General features: G+C 43.6%; 1 protein-coding gene across 5 annotated transcripts in view; it reads left to right on the forward strand.

The window, feature by feature from the left end:
- The window catches only part of EYA2 (EYA transcriptional coactivator and phosphatase 2), a 118,348-nt gene that overhangs the window by 67,922 nt on the left and 34,070 nt on the right, over positions 1-16,356 (forward strand). For all 5 annotated transcript variants that reach the window (XM_044296880.1, XM_044296885.1, XM_044296881.1 and 2 more), the window contains one exon: positions 4,106-4,222. In XM_044296880.1, the coding sequence (XP_044152815.1) occupies positions 4,106-4,222 (117 nt within the window). The remainder of the gene's footprint in view (positions 1-4,105; positions 4,223-16,356) is intronic.

Below are 16,356 nucleotides of genomic sequence, written 5' to 3' on the forward strand. Positions count from 1 at the left end.
GTCAGGGAATGAAGTCCAAGATTTCACTGACCAGCAACAATGTTTGGTATCTGACTGGAAATGCTTGCCAAGCAGAGCACTGCTTCAATTCCTGGCTGAACTGACAAGGCCTCATTCCTGAGGCTGTGGAAATCAGGAGACGTTAAATCTCACACACATCTATTACGTGTCAGTCTGCACTAGAGGGTTGAGGGGCAGAAACTGGTGCATGTGGATGAAAGCTACCACCCCCTACAGTGGAGTCCCCCGACTCTAACTATATAGCCACAGCTTAAAGGTTATGTACACCGTTGGGGGAAATTTATTTTATTAGTGCGTTATATTTTTTTCAATTGGTCTTTATTAAAAATATGGAGTCCTTTTCTCTGTACAGAGCTGAGATGCTCTACTAGCAGGATCAGAATTTTCTCTCCGCTCTGTCAGACAGCTAGCTGACGGGCTCCTTATCTCTGCTCTCAGACCTTATAAACACTCGTCAAAGTTCAATACTTATCTTACTGATAAGAATGTAGCTTAAATAGGTGTTTATGACCTCTTAGTAAATTAGAGATAAGGTTCATTATATGACTGGTGCAAAGTGAAAGTAAAAAATGACCATTCACACAGCTAGAAAAACAGCTCTTTGTGACAGAACGGCTCAATATTTTTAATAATGACTAGATGAAAAAAAAGATTTTTAGCCCAAAATGAGTAAAAATGGAATCATAAAAAAAATTGCCTCCGAAGGTGTACGAAGGCTACTTTCACACTCACAAAAACAGATTTGTTACAATAATACAACCGCATGCATCCATCATGAACGGATCAGTTTGTATTGTCGGATCCGGATGAACTCAATTGAAAGTCAATGGGAGACGGATCAGTTTTGTGTATTGACTTACATTGTGTGCCAGGACGGATCCGATCAGTTACATTGCGTTTTGGTGTCCGCCTCCAGATCGGAATGGAGACTGATCAGAGGCAAACTGATGCATTCGGAGCGGATCTTTTTCCATTCAGAATGCATTAGGGCAAAACTGATCCGTTTTGGACCGCCTGTGAGAGCCCTGAACGGATCTCACATAACGGAAAGCCAAAATGTGACTGTGAAAGTAGCCCTAGTAGGATCTGTACATATGTCTCTAGTCTGCCCTGTGATTGTGCTTTCCTCATAGACGACATAAGGGTGCTTTCACACGCAGCCTGAGAATGAAAACCAGTTCCATTAATTTGAATGCATGTGAATGAGGCTTGCAGAAATCCATGTACTTGCCGCCAAAACAGTCCCATTCAGATGAATGGAATTGATCTGCTGCACCGTAAAACTTTATGAACACCTCCATGCTTTACACTACAGTCTGCATACAGCTTGGAAATAGTTTGGAAATAGTTACAGAGTGACTTTTTACTCCATGAGTGAAGAACTCCGTGTAAGGCTCTGACTGAAGGCCACCTGTGTCGATTGATTCCTCGCTGTCCGTTTTTGCAGCATTTTTCCTGTTTGTGGCTTGTTGTGGAGACGTGAAGTGAATTACTAGCAGATGTGGTGGTAATTTATGTAACAGAGGACTTTGGGGTCCAGCAGGAAATGTTGGGGGGAGATACTAAGCGTGGTAGACGTGTGTATGTATATATGTAATATATATGTATATAGTACAGAAGGGGTGACCTGGGCCTTCTTATCGTGTGACCTGTTGTCTTGGTGAGGCAGGAAATAGTGAATCCTAATGAAGCCGAGCACAGCATGGAGATGCGGGTCGCAGACCGTCCCTTTAATTCTGATGATAAGTTTAGGGCTTTTTCCAGAGTTGTTCTATAGTTCGAGAACTGGAAAGTTTCCAGGGAAAATACCAAGCAGTTGTTTCTCATAGAGCAGGTGAAAGTAGAACCATTTGCTACTGGATTGTGTCTTAAGGGTAGGACACATGACGGCTCCATATGTTGCTTATAAATCGTGCAGATTACCTATTAGGGTCACCGCTCATGCAGGGCGAGTGAAAGGCTCCCACCTGGCTGCTAATCCACTACAATGAGGTGTTTCTGTTCATACAGAACACCATAAATTCAGCTCATTTTCCTAGACACAACATGGCATGGCGGGGGGAGATGTTTGCTGCTTGGGGTTATCTTCCTACATGAACAGTTTCTTGTAGGGCTCAGTAAACTGTCTGAAAAGATTCATTTTTTAATGGTTTAGCAAAATAAAAAAGGGAAACTTATCTCATCGATCCCCTGTCAACCCCCGTTCCACGGCTTACTCGGTCCTCTCTGGTCTTTGCTTCCTGGTCCCACTCCACACACAGAAATGCCCGTCCAATCGCTGTGGCTGAGTAGTCATTTCCTGTGCATTGAGTGGGACCAGGAAGCAGGGACGAGACGCATTCACATTTCCGTTTTTGAGATCCAGTTGCCTGATCCGGCGCAAATGCTAGCCGGACAAAAAAATGTTGCCTGCAACGGTTTTTGTCCGGCAGAAACACTATAATTATGCTGGAAATCAACCGGTTCACTGCCGGACCTCATTGTTCTAACGGAGATGTGAACAAAGCCTAAAAGCGTCAGAATAGGTACCAGACCTGGGCAACCCTTGTAAATATAAAGAGCACCTACTCGAGCAGAGGTTCGCTGTATCACTTTCACACTAGTGTTTTTGCTGGATCCGCTTCCGTTACTGATATACCACCATCTGCATCCGTTATCCGGTTGTATTATCTTTAACATATCTTTAACATTGTCAAGACGGATCCGTCATTAACTCCATTGAAAGTCAATAGAGGACAGATCCGTTTTCTATTGTGGCAGAGAAAACTGAATCGTCCCCATTGACTTACATTGGGTTAATGACGGATCCGTCTTGCATCCGCATCCAGGGACAGAAAGCAAACTACAACATGTTGCGGTTTGCTCTCCGGTCTGGGAAGGCAACTAAATGGAACAGAATGCATTTTGGAGAATTCCGCTCTGTTCAGTTCAGTTTTGTCCCCATTGACAATGAATGGGGACAAAACGAAAGCATTTTTTCCCTGTATTCAGCTCCTATGACAGAACTCAGTACCGGAAAACTTAAACGCTAGTGTGAAAGTACCCTTAGCCATTTCTAAAGGATGCTCAAATCACTCGATATCCAACTCAATACACATCCTCTGATTTTTAGGAATTTTCTTTGTTATACATGGCAGCACTCCATTTTTTTTTTTTACTGGGGACCAAAAATCTGTTTATCCTGATCCTCCTGGTCCATGAATAGAATTTCAGAATGACAGAAGAAATAGGGACCTCTGCATTACAAAATGGCAGAGTGGCGCCCTCCATTTATCTTCAGTACTTCATGTTAGAAAGATAGTATTTTTATCCATTTGAACACAGATATTCCTCTTTCATTTTATCAAAGAAGTTTTGTTAAAGATTTTTTTTTTTCAGGATTGCAGCCCTTTTTTTTAATAAGACTCCATAGCGAATGGCACCTAATGAAAGAATCCTACTCCCCAGCTTCCAGCTGCTCAGGGTCATTCAGCAATCATTCAGTGTGTACACTGCTGCAGCCAATGATTGGCCTCAGCAGTAACATGTCCTCAAGCATCAGTGCTGGATCATTTACTGCTTGGGACACATCACTGCTGAGGCCAGTCATTGGCTGCGGTGGTACATGTGTCCACACCTGGAAGTAAACAGTCTGGGGACCCCAAGATTGCCAAACTGATCCAAGACACTGAAACAGAGCGGCAGGGAGCAGGTAGGATTTTTTCATTAGGTACCACACGTTATGGGGGCTTATTAAAAACAAAAGGTCATAATCCTGGAAAAGGTTTTTGGAGAGGGTTGCTTTTCCTCCCTCTGGGTTGGTTCACCCCAAATCCAGAAGAATATGTACATTAAAGAAAATTGTAATATAATTCTTCTGTTCTTCTCTGTCCATATTTATTTACTGTAATCTCATCCATAGATGAAGGTGTCACTGACCTCCATTTCCTTGTGGCTTAGAACTGGGATATTTGGGAACATCTCCCCGCAATATTCTCCAGTCAGGTCACATAGGTTGCTCATTGCCCTGTGATCCTGTATTTACGTCCATACTGTTTTACATAAGACCGTTATACTGTGTTTATTTCTGTCCTTTCTTTTCTAGATATCAAAACAGAAGACAGTTTAAGCCATTCTCCTGGACAGAGCGGGTTCCTCAGCTATAGCTCCAGTTTCAGCACCCCACCCCCAGGACAGGCACCATACACGTATCAGATGCACGGTATGTGCCCTGCCAGCCGTAATGTATAGAATTCTCTAAGGAACATTAGAATTTTGGGTGCCTTGACACATGGCGGAAAAAAATATGCCAGAAAATGTGCAGCATAACGACTTCCCCCGTGTAGTGCAAATCTCTGCCCTGTGATCCAGTACAGAACAATATTCTGCCGTACAAATAATTTTTGAAAGCAAAATATCTCCATGTACTTTAATGGGGGATGTAATTCGCAGAGAAATCTACAACAAAATCTGCAACACGTAAATATCCGCACCTTTGTAAAAACCCGCACCTGCGTTTTTCTGGTGGCTTTTTCCACCACATGTGGAGGCACCCTAAACAGGATTCTGCTTTATCTCATACTGTAATTTGGGAGCAAGTGAAGAGTAATGTTCTTCATGTAAGGCCCACACATAGAGGATTTTTTCTGCACTTGAAATTCCACTGTGGGTTTGTTCTGGATTTTGGTGCAGATTTCCGGCAGATTTCACTCCATGCATTGCAAAGGGTGAAATCCACGATGGATATCTGCAGTATAAATGAACATGCTGCAGATTTAAAATCTTGAATTCAGCTCAGTTTAGGCTGCAGATTTGTATTGTATCATGGAGATGAGATTTCTCGAAATTTCATAAACTTTGCTGGCGCTGTAAAACACTGCCGTTCTTCTGCGCACAAATCTGCTGCTGCAAATATGCTGCCTATCCGCTGTGTGTGAGCATACCCTAAACATACTGGTGCCACACACTCGATTTGATAGAGGTGATCGGTTGTGAGCAGTTAATTCTTCTGCATGGCCTCCCGGTTTATGCTAGTAGAGATGAGAGTCCGCAGCGTTTGGCCACGGTGGATGGGTTAATTGCTCGCTTGTTGTTTTCAGCAATGTGTTCAGCTGTCTTGATGGAATGCTCAGAATCCTCCAACATGACGTTAAGTCTAAAACCTGCAACTTGTCCTATCCGAAACCCACAGTCTCTGCCAGCCAGTCCTTCCCAAGAAACACTTTGTTCTGCCTGAGAAATGTCCGATATTTGTGGCTGCACACAGGAGCTCCCGATCTGCTGGGCAATCAGGCCGAGAGCTGCACTTGGTGGCCGGGTGACCTACCGCCTGCAATTTTTTTTTTTGCATTATTGACAGACTGAGCAAACTTAAACAAAAGGGATAATTAGCAGCACAGACGTCATACAGAAAAACAGGGGAGCAGAATCTATGTTCTCCAATTCCAAAATCTATATGACATTCTTTAGCGAAACAGCTGTCTGCAGATGAGATGCTGGCTTAATTATAATCCAAGTCATGTCTCAAGGCCTGTTTAAAAGGTCAAACATTGACTTATAGGATAGCTACCTTACATCTGGTGGCATTACGGACAGGGTTTGCTAGGAGCTCATTTGCATCCCTTTTCCCATAATTTTAGAGGAGCGTGCATGGCCTATTAGACTCCTCATTCTGTTTAGGCGCTCTCCATAAGGAGGTATAGTATCGCCCAAATTCTTTAGCATATAAATGAACGGCTCCGTGCACATCTATTTACCTATATATCATCTGCCCTGTGTCCATTCCAGAGAGATTCCTTGTAGCTCGGGGCCTGAAGGGTGTACAGGTCATGTTTATTTTTAGGTGATGTGTCCCTTGAAGCAGGTTGTAGGTGAGGTTATACCTTGAAGGAGTTGCAGGGAAACAAAAAAAAAAGCCATGTGTTTCCCACGCTATAATGCTGCGAGGCTTCACCCTTTGCTACCAGAAGAAGCATTTTCCCTCCGGCGACAAGAAAAGGAATAATTATTTTCTCTTCTTTTAATTTTTTTTTTCTTCCATAAATCAGGCTTTACAATAAATGTGGCCTCATTTTCCTTTTCCGCCTTGCAGGGATGAGCCCCGTCTGGAGTGACAGCCATCGACAGCTGAAAGCCCCTGACATATTTATATATTTACCCAAATCCCATGGGGGTTCTCAGCGTTTGACTCTTAACCCCTGATGGAGACTGAAGTTTTTAAGAGGAGACAAAAACTATTTTGAAAGAAAACACCCCCCTGCAGTTCACTGGCCTCTTATAAGAACGTTTCACATGCCATCGATTTACAGGCCGGAGTGCAATACATACGTACATGCATATGTGAGTGCAGCCACTGTGCGGGATATAGCAAAACATTTCATATATCATCTTACCCGTACACATAGATTAACACATATAAATATAGCAAGATTCCAATAGTCTAGGATTATCAGAATTTGACAGGTGCCGAACTACCAGATGGCCATAGAGAATTACATAAAATCTTCCTTTAGGCTGGGGCTAAATGGCAACCTATGTTGCCCAAAAACACCGCTGGAGTTTTGGTTGCAAGCTGCACGCAACTTTGCCGTCATAAACTACAATACAAGTCGCCTGCAGTTTGGCTGAGTTTCTACAGCCAGATCACAGGTCTAAAAGTTACACAACTTTTCTGCGACATATGTTGCCATGTAGAAAACACTATATGAAATGTTCTATGGGAAAACATAATTGTGCTGTGTTTAAGCACTGGATTATGTCAGTTTGTTTCTATAGAAATCCATGGTGAAAAACCGCAATAAAAATGTGAGGAAATTGTGATCATCTGGGGCATTGCACATGTATTTCTGGCACAGATTTGGGTGCAAAGATCCTTCTGCAACTTCTCCCCACTCACGCCAGGTCTAAAAAAGTGGGCGTGGTGCGGGCAGGGAATGGGGCAGGCCGGCAGGCCCATCTCATTTACCATTTTCTACGTCTGGTTTGGTCGGCGGTGGATATGCCTAAGTTATGAAGAAGCTGACGCCTCTTCGTGGATCCTTCACCAGCTATGGGGACTTATTAAGACTGGCATCTAAAGCGCTGATCTTAATATATAATATATTTTTACTTAAATCCCATTCATGACAGTGTAATACAGGGGGTAGGCAACCTCCGGCACGCCAGCTGTGCATACTGGCTCTGCTATTCTAAAAACTCTTATAGAAATGAATGGAGCATGCTGGGAATTGTAGTTTCACAACAGCTGGAGTGCCGAAGGTTGCTGACCTCTGGTGTAATATCTAGTCAGTGCAGTGACAACCAAAGCACAGATTTATCATTTTGGTTATTGGTCATTTACTCCGGGCCTCTCCCTTAAACCTCCTAGATTTTTTCCCAACCCCCAGCCTTCCAAATAAACACACACAGCCACTGTTTGGATTAAATCGGCCACAGCAGTCATTTTATTAATAAAATAAATACATAATATAAATAAAATAACATTAACCTTGACGAGGGAGATCGTAGAAGCCCCAAAATTTGACATCCATAAAAACCCAACATGGCACTTCCATCTTGCCTCCAGCCGTAAAACACCAGCTCGGAGACACCAACTGATGGACGCCTCTCTGAACCAAACAAGTGCCTCAACTATGAGAGTCCAGCCCCACCATTGAGGCCCTCCCATTTTCCAATACCGTCCTATACCACCAGCTTCTAGGCTCTCCCACCGCCACTCAACATGACAAAATCTCAACCCTGCCCAGAATCATGGAACCACCACCCGATACAACCAATGTTGATGTTTAAGTATCCCTACCAATCTTTTTAACCCCTCAACAAAATGTTTTTTTCTTTTATATATATTACCAAACCCTAGGGAGGAAGGGCGGGAGTTCCTCTCACCTACGCAGCCCCTTACCTTTTTAACATTTTTAACCCTAAAATCCACCCCCTTTTCCTAACCCCTCCCCACCTAACAGCTATTAACTCCCTCCAGCCTGGCCCTTCCTACCAAAACCTATCATGTCGGCCTCCCCTTAACTCCCATCCTTGTCCGGCCTCACTGTTCTGGCATAGGAGGTATAACAAATCTCCCACAATAGATCGAATTGATTTTTGCAAGTAAATACATTCCCGGCTTTAGAGTACTAGCAGCACAGAGGATAACAGCAATTCCTAATATTCCTACCTTTTCAGATAGTAATCAGGCCGGGAATGTGCACTGCCTTTGGCTCTGAACTTTCAAGCTCCTGCTTTCAGTTGACAGAGTAATTTGGGGCCATTTGGAAAGCTGTGCCCCTGGGCCGTGTGGTGGATGCTGACTGTTAGAGAATGTTGATTTACCCTGAATGATCACTAATAGTTTTCTCCTTGAAGTTAACTCTTCAGCAGCTGGCAACGTCCAGAGGGCAATTGTTTTAGTCTGCATATAGTAGCGGCGGTCGCCTGAGATAACTGTATGTTAAAGGGAATCTGTCACCTATCAAACTTTTTGTATAGACACATAGCTGTTGAACTGAGGATCCAATCCCAAGTTATGATACTTTATCTTAATATGCAAATTAGGCCTTTGGTGCAGTGAGGGAGTCATCATTGCTCTTGCTGCACCCAAGCTCCACTCCTTTCTGGGGCCGGCCCCTCCCTTAGCTGCCTGGCCCTGTGAATCACACTAGCAAGGGAAGGGCTGGCCACGGAAAGTGGCATTTTGCTGTAAAAATTTGCATCTTTTTGAAATTTTCCACTGCTCACTCCATTTTTTTTAAAGAGCTTAGAGGAGGAAAGCCGTCTCCTCAGCCTAACACATCTATCACAATTTACGCCAGAAAACTGACAGAAATTATAGCTGAGGGTACTTTCACACTAGCGTTTTTCTTTTCCGGCATAGAGTTCCGTCACAGGGGCTCTATACCGGAAAAGAACTGATCAGGCATATCCCCATGCATTCTGAATGGAGAGTAATCCGTTCAGTTTGCATCAGGATGTCTTCAGTTCAGTCGTTTTGACTGATCAGGCAAAAGAGAAAACCGTAGCATGCTACGGTTTTTTCTCCGGCGAAAAAAACTGAAGACATGCCTGAACGCCGGATCCGGCATTTTTTCCCATAGGAATGTATTAGCGCCGGATCCGGCATTCAGAATACCGGAATGCCGGATCTGTCGTTCCGGCATGCGCATGCGCAGATCGGTAAAAATGCAAAAAATGTACAAGACGGATCCGTCGGTCCGCATGACAAGCGGAGAGACGGATCCGTCCTTGCAATGCATTTGTGAGACGGATCCGGATCCGTCTCACAAATGCTTTCAGGCAGCAGCAGATCGGCGGATCCGGCGGCCAGTTCCGACGACGGAACTGCCCGCCGGATCACACTGCCGCAAGTGTGAAAGTAGCCTTACGCTGGGTTCAGACCTGAGCGTTCGGAAACGAGCGCTCTGTATGCGCGATTGTACGGGCGTTTACAATCGCGCATACAGAGATTGGCGTTCACACATTGTCGCGCGTTCCCGAATTTCTATGTGCGGGAACGCGCGACAAACGCCCAAAAAAAAGCTCAAGCACTTGTTTGAGCGTCGGGCGTTTTACAGCGCGATCGTACGCGCTGTAAAACGCCCAGGTGAGAACCATTCCCATAGGGAATCATTGGTTCTTGCCTGTTGTGCGTTTTACAGCGCGTGGGAACGCGCTGTAAAACGCTCAGGTGTGAACCCAGCGTTAAACCTTTACCAGCCCATATCGGCTGAAGACTTCAGTTTCTGTAACCCCTTAATATGACTAGACTATGAAACGCCCCTTTCTGTTTGATCTGTTCACCGTTTCCAAAATCTCTGCTTGCTGTCAGTTAATGGGAACATTCTTGCTTAAATTTAGAGACTGCAAACTTATCTTGACTACTGACCTAATATTTCTTGCAGTTAAGAATTTGTTACTATTGTATCCAGTCTAGACAATCCTGGACTCCAAGACTGATCTCTCCTGCACTGATACATTGTAGCAAACTATCAGGAAAAGAGAGATTTGTGCTTCCTCTCACACAACATTGCATAGATCTCTCCTAGAGCCTACAGTAGAAGGCAAATATGCTTAGGCCTCTTTCACACTTGCGTTGTCCGGATCCGGCGTGTACTCCACTTGCCGGAATTACACGCCGGATCCGGAAAAACGCAAGTGTACTGAAAGCATTTGAAGACGGATCCGTCTTCAAAATGCTTTCAGTGTTACTATGGCACCCAGGACGCTATTAAAGTCCTGGTTGCCATAATAGTAGTGGGGAGCGGGGGAGCAGCATACTTACCATCTGTGCGGCTCCCGGGGCGCTCCAGAATGACGTCAGAGCGCCCCATGCGCATGGATGACGTGTCCATGCGATCACGTGATCCATGCGGTTGGGGCGCCCTGACGTCACTCTGGAGCGCCCCGGGAGCCGCACGGATGGTAAGTATGCTGCTCCCCGCTCCCCGCTACACTTTACCATGGCTGCCAGGACTTTAGCGTCCCGGCAGCCATGGTAACCATTGAGAAAAAGCTAAACGTCGCATCCGGCAATGCGCCGAAACGACGTTTAGCTTAAGGCCGGATCCGGATCAATGCCTTTCAATGGGCATTCATTCCGGATCCGGCCTTGCGGCAAGTGTTCCGGATTTTTGGCCGGAGCAAAAAGCGCAGCATGCTGCGCTATTTGCTGCGGCCAAAAAACGTTCCGTTCCGGAACGGAAGACATCCTGATGCATCCTGAAGGACGGACTGTCCATTCAGAATGCATTAGGAAAATCCTGATCAGTATTCTTCCGGCATAGAGCCCTGACGACGGAACTCTATGCCGGAAGACTATAACGCAGGTGTGAAAGAGCCCTTACTTAGGCCTCTTTCACACTACCGTTTTTTTTTTCTGTTTTGCGGTCCGTTTTTTGCGTTCCGTATACGGTCCGTATACGGAACCATTCATTTCGATGGTTCCGCAAAAAAACTGAATGTGTTCCGTATGCATTCCGTTTCCGTATTTCCGTTTTTCCGTTGAAAAGATAGAACATGTCCTATATTTGGCCGCAAATCACAGTCCGTGGCTCCATTCAATTCAATGGGTCCGCAAAAAAAACGGAACACATACGGAAATGCATCCGTATGTCTTCCGTATCCGTTCCGTTTTTTGCGGAACCATCTATTGAAAATGTTATGCCCAGCCCAATTTTTTCTATGTAATTACTGTATACTGTATATGCCATACGGAAAAACAGAACGGAACAACGGAACGGAAACGGAACCACAACGGAAGCAAAAAACGGAACAACGGATCCGTGAAAAACGGAACGCAAAACACTGAATTCAACATACTGTAGTGTGAAAGAGGCCTTTTATACAGAGACGCATCCTTGCTGTTGCCATCATTTAGGGTACTTTCACACTAGCGTTTTTTGATTCTGGCGGGCAGATCCAGCAAGCCGTGTACAAACGGCAAGCTTTTTTTTCCGGATCTGGTGAAATACCGGATCTGTCTCATCCGGCATCATCCAAAATAACGGATCTGGTATTTAAAGATCAAAAGCAAAAATAGCTCCTCCTATGTCCCGTCACAAGCGCAGGCCGGAAAAACGGATCCAGCCTTTTCCAGAACACTTGGTACCGGATCCGGCCTTAATACATCTCTATGGAAATGAATGCCGGATCCGGCAAGTGCGGTATCGTTCCAGGATTTTGCCCGGAAAAAGTAACGCAGCATGCTGCAGTATTTTGTTCAGTCAAATACCATACAAGGGAGGGAATGGAAGACATCCTGATGCAGACTGAACGGATTGCTTTCCATTCAGAATGCATTAGGACAAAACTGATGCGTTGTTTTTTTCCGGTAATGAGCCCCTTTTATCGGATTTCAATATTGGAAAATAATAACGCTAGTGTGAAAGTACCCTAGTTAGGTAGATTTGCCCTACAGGTGTCGAGAAAAGCTGGGTATTAACCCCTGGAGCTGTAATCATAGAAATTCTGCTCGCCACCCAGGTATAGGTATTACTATAAAACATATGATGAACATTTTGACAACTTGACAGAAGAGGGCAACTCCAGGACTTTATGGGTTACTGGCTGTCTACATCCAGTACAGTACAATTAAGAGCGGTGACTGGTATATTATATGATTGTGCCGCTCTCAGTGATATTGGAGAGTTGTGAGTGTCTCTGGGTGGTAGCTCACTGAAGGTCGAGGGGGGCCCATCCTGATGGGGTCACCGCCTGCATTTACTATGCATGCCGAGGCGCACAGAGGCTTTAATTCAATCAAGACGTTGTAATTTTTTTCCTCCGGTTTTCGTGGGGGTGGGGATGAGGGCAAATTCTGCTCTGGAAGTTTTGGGTGGGGACGGTCTTGTGCATATTTAGAAGTTTAAAACATATGTAAACTATTCGGCTTCATACAGGAAATCCCAAAGGATCACATATAGAGTGTGCGACATGTGGGGGCACAGTGGGGGTGGGGGTGCTTCCCTCTAATCAGATAATCTTGGGTATACATTATATATATATATATATATATATATATATATATATATTTTTTTTTTATAATGCTAATTACATATTTGTACTGATCTAGAAATCATATCATACTTTAGTCATACTAGAGCTGCATTTTGCTGCATTTTGATTGCACTGGTTTCCTTTTACCGGAACAAAGTACATCATGGGAGAGTACAAAGAACAGTTGTTACAGTTAGGTGCTGTGGTACCGTTTGATATTGTGGCTTATACTCCAGTTACCTCCAGAGCTGCAGTCACAATTTTGATTGTCTTTTTTTTTTGCATTGTTGGGAGGTCCATTAAACAGTTAAAACGAATCTGTTTTGTTAGAAGACTTTGCAGAGTATAGATGAACCACTATCGAAGGGCAAACAAGCAGAATTGTGACTGCAGCTCCGGATGTGACCGGACGATAAGACATTATGTAATAGAATATCAATGTGACATAAGGAAGACAAATACTGTGCAAATCTACTGATTTATAGCCTTTGGAAGCAGTAATCAGATTGAAGCCAGATATTAGACCATTTTAGGTCAGACCTTTTTGTCTTCACCTTTCTAGTTCACGAACAATGAAGCCTTCGTACTTTTTCCCAAATTTAGCGCTCTGCGTCCTCATGTGGTCTCGTTGCCAGCGATGCATCTCCTCGGCCAGAGAATTGAAGTCTCCGTTGAAAATCAGCCCCTGACACTAACTTTACGGGTCTCAGCAAGTTACTTAACCCGACGGTTCCTGTGAGCGCCCGTGTTGTGGCAAAGCCCTCAGTCAGGCACATTGAATAAATGAAACTGAAGGAAAAAATTCCTCTGCTTCTGCTGTATTTAACCTGTGACCTCCCAGTAATGCAAAACAGCCACGGTGGCTGCAGATCTGATCTAGTGAAACCCACTTGTGTGTTAAAGAAATGCAATGTGCGGTAATTGATAGTGCGCCAGCTTCCCCAAACATCTCCCAGCCAACGCAGCCGACATCTGACTTGTTTTACTGGGCAAGGACAACCTGATCCTCAGCTGCAGCATCGTCTGTAGGTGGGGGATCCTCTCAGGAGAAATTCTCTCGACGTTCGGAATTGGAGGCTATGATGTGTAGCGGAGGCGCAGCCGGACACATGAATAACGCTGCTCTGTAACAGCACATTCTTCTCTAGGCACCCCATAGTACATCCCCTCCCTACCTGCAAGCCATGGCATCACCGCAGGTTGGATATCTGATACATGGCGGTGCTTGGTAATGACATGTCTGTCATTCCCAGATAATTCTATTCTGAATTATAAAAATGATCAAATCAGTAAGATGCGCTCATTTCATGTTAGGGGAGAAGGCAACATATAAAGTAGTGCATGTAGAAGAGCATACAACTAGATATCTGGATGGATATGTGGATCAGATATAACATGCCTATGGAGGATATATATGGTAGGAGAAGATATGACATGTAGCAGTAATCATGTGGCTATCAGGTATAACATGCATATGGTGGATTTATGGCAGTAGAAGGTCTGACATGTACGTAGCAATCAGCATGTGGCTATCAGGTATAACATGCTTATGGTGGATATATGGTAGGGAGAAGGTCTGACATCTAGCAATCTGTGGCTATCAGATAGAACATGCATATGGTAGATATATAGTAGGAGAAGATCTGATATGTAGCAGTAATTGTGTGGCTATCAGATATAATATGCATATATGGTGGATATATATGGTAGGAGAAGATCTGACATGTAGCAGTAATGGTGTGGCTATCAGGTATAACATGCCTGTGGGGGACATATATGGTAGGAGAAGATATGACATGTAGCAGTAATCATGTGGTTATCAGGTACAGTATAATGCAAATGGTAGATATATAGTAGGAGAAGATCTGACATGTAGCAGTAATGGTGTGGCTATCAGGTATAACATGACTGTGGGGGACATATATGGTAGGAGAAGATATGACATGTCGCAATTAGCGTGCGGCTATCGGTCCCTTACTAATATATAGTAATATCCATTCACTGAGCGACGAGTAAAGAAAACAAAATCTCTCCAGGTTTGCTTCATAAAAGCAAACTCTCCATAAAATAAGTCTCTTTTTTCCGTCTTTTTACAGCACATATGGTTTACATTAGATTTAGTCTAAGATTATGGCGGCATAGCTGAATCTTAAGCCCCAGAGAAAGTCCTGCGGGTATATGGAGGCCTCATTTGTAAGGGGTCAAATCACACGTCCTACAGTACAATTAATGCTTCACAAATAATGGTGCGTGAGATCCCACTCTGCTGTAAGGACTCCGCTTGTTCGGTTTCCTTCATCCTATTCTTTCCAGAAATAATACAGCAATATGTTTTTTTCTGACGCATGTTTTCGAATGGAGATACTAAGACATTGTGCATGGTGTTTTATAGTCTGCATGTTGCCGCCATACAGTATATCATCGTTATTATGTGTATTTGTTTTATTATCATTTATAAGCCTAGTGTGATCTGTTTAAGTGTGTTGAGTGTGCAGTTGGTTCCAGTTCCATATATACTCGTAGAGCTCCAGTACCGTATAAATTCATAGAGCCCCAGTACTGTATATACTCATACAGTTCAGTACCATATATATTCATAAGGTCCCAGTACAGTATATACTTATAAAGTTACAGTAGAATATATATTCATTCTTTCCCAGTACTGTATATACTCATACAGTTCTAGTACCATATATATTTATACAGTCCCGGTACACTAAATACTCGTAGAGCTCCAGTACCATACATATTTATACAGTCCCAGTACTGTATATACTCGTAGAGCTCCAGTACCATATATATTCATACAGTCCCAGTACTTTATATACTCATAGAAATCCAGTACCATATATTCATACAGTCCCAGTACTGTATATACTCTTAGAGCTCCAGTACCATATATATTCATACAGTCCGTACTCATAGAGCTCTAGTACCATATATACCGTGGATATAAAAAGTCTACACACCCCTGTTAAAATGTCAGGTTTCTGTGCTGTAAAAAAATTAGACAAAGATAAATCATTTTGGAACTTTTTCTACCTTTAATGTGACATATAAACTGTACCACTCAATTAAAAAACAAACTGAAATCTTTTATGTGGAGGTAAGAAAAAAAAAAACTAAAATAATGTGGTTGGGGATGTAGCTGTGTTCAGAATTAAGCAATCACATTCCACATCCTGTTAAATAGGAGTCAGCATACACCTGCCATCATTTAAAGTGCCTCTGATTAACCCCAAATAAAGTTCAGCTGCTCTAGTTGGTCTTTCCTGAAATTTTCTTAGTCGCATCCCACAGCAAAAGCCATGGTCCACAGAGAGCTTCCAAAGCATCAGAGGGATCTCATTGTTAAAAGGTATCAGTCAGGAGAAGGGTACAAAAGAATTTCCAAGGCATTAGATATACCATGGAACACAGTGAAGACAGTCATCATCAAGTGGAGAAAATATGGCACCACAGTGACATTACCAAGAACTGGACGTCCCTCCAAAATTGATGAAAAGACGAGAAGGAAACAGGTCTGGGAGGCTACCAAGAGGCCTACAGCAACATTAAAGGAGCTGCAGGAATATCTGGCAAGTACTCGCTGTGTGGTACATGTGACAACAATCTCCTGTATTCTTCATAAATCTGGGCTATGGGGTAGAGTGGCAAGACGAAAGCCTTTTCTTACGAAGAAAAACAACCAAGCCAGGCTACATTTAGCAAAAACACATCTGAAGTCTCCCAAAAGCATGTGGGAAAAGGTGTTATGGTCTGATGAAACCAAGGTTAAACTTTTTGGCCATAATTCCAAAAGATATGTTTGGTGCAAAAACAACACTGCACATCACTAAAAGAACGCCATGCCCACAGTGAAGCATGGTGGTG

This window comes from Bufo gargarizans, chromosome 6 (assembly GCF_014858855.1).
Source record: "Bufo gargarizans isolate SCDJY-AF-19 chromosome 6, ASM1485885v1, whole genome shotgun sequence".
NCBI lineage: Eukaryota > Metazoa > Chordata > Amphibia > Anura > Bufonidae > Bufo > Bufo gargarizans.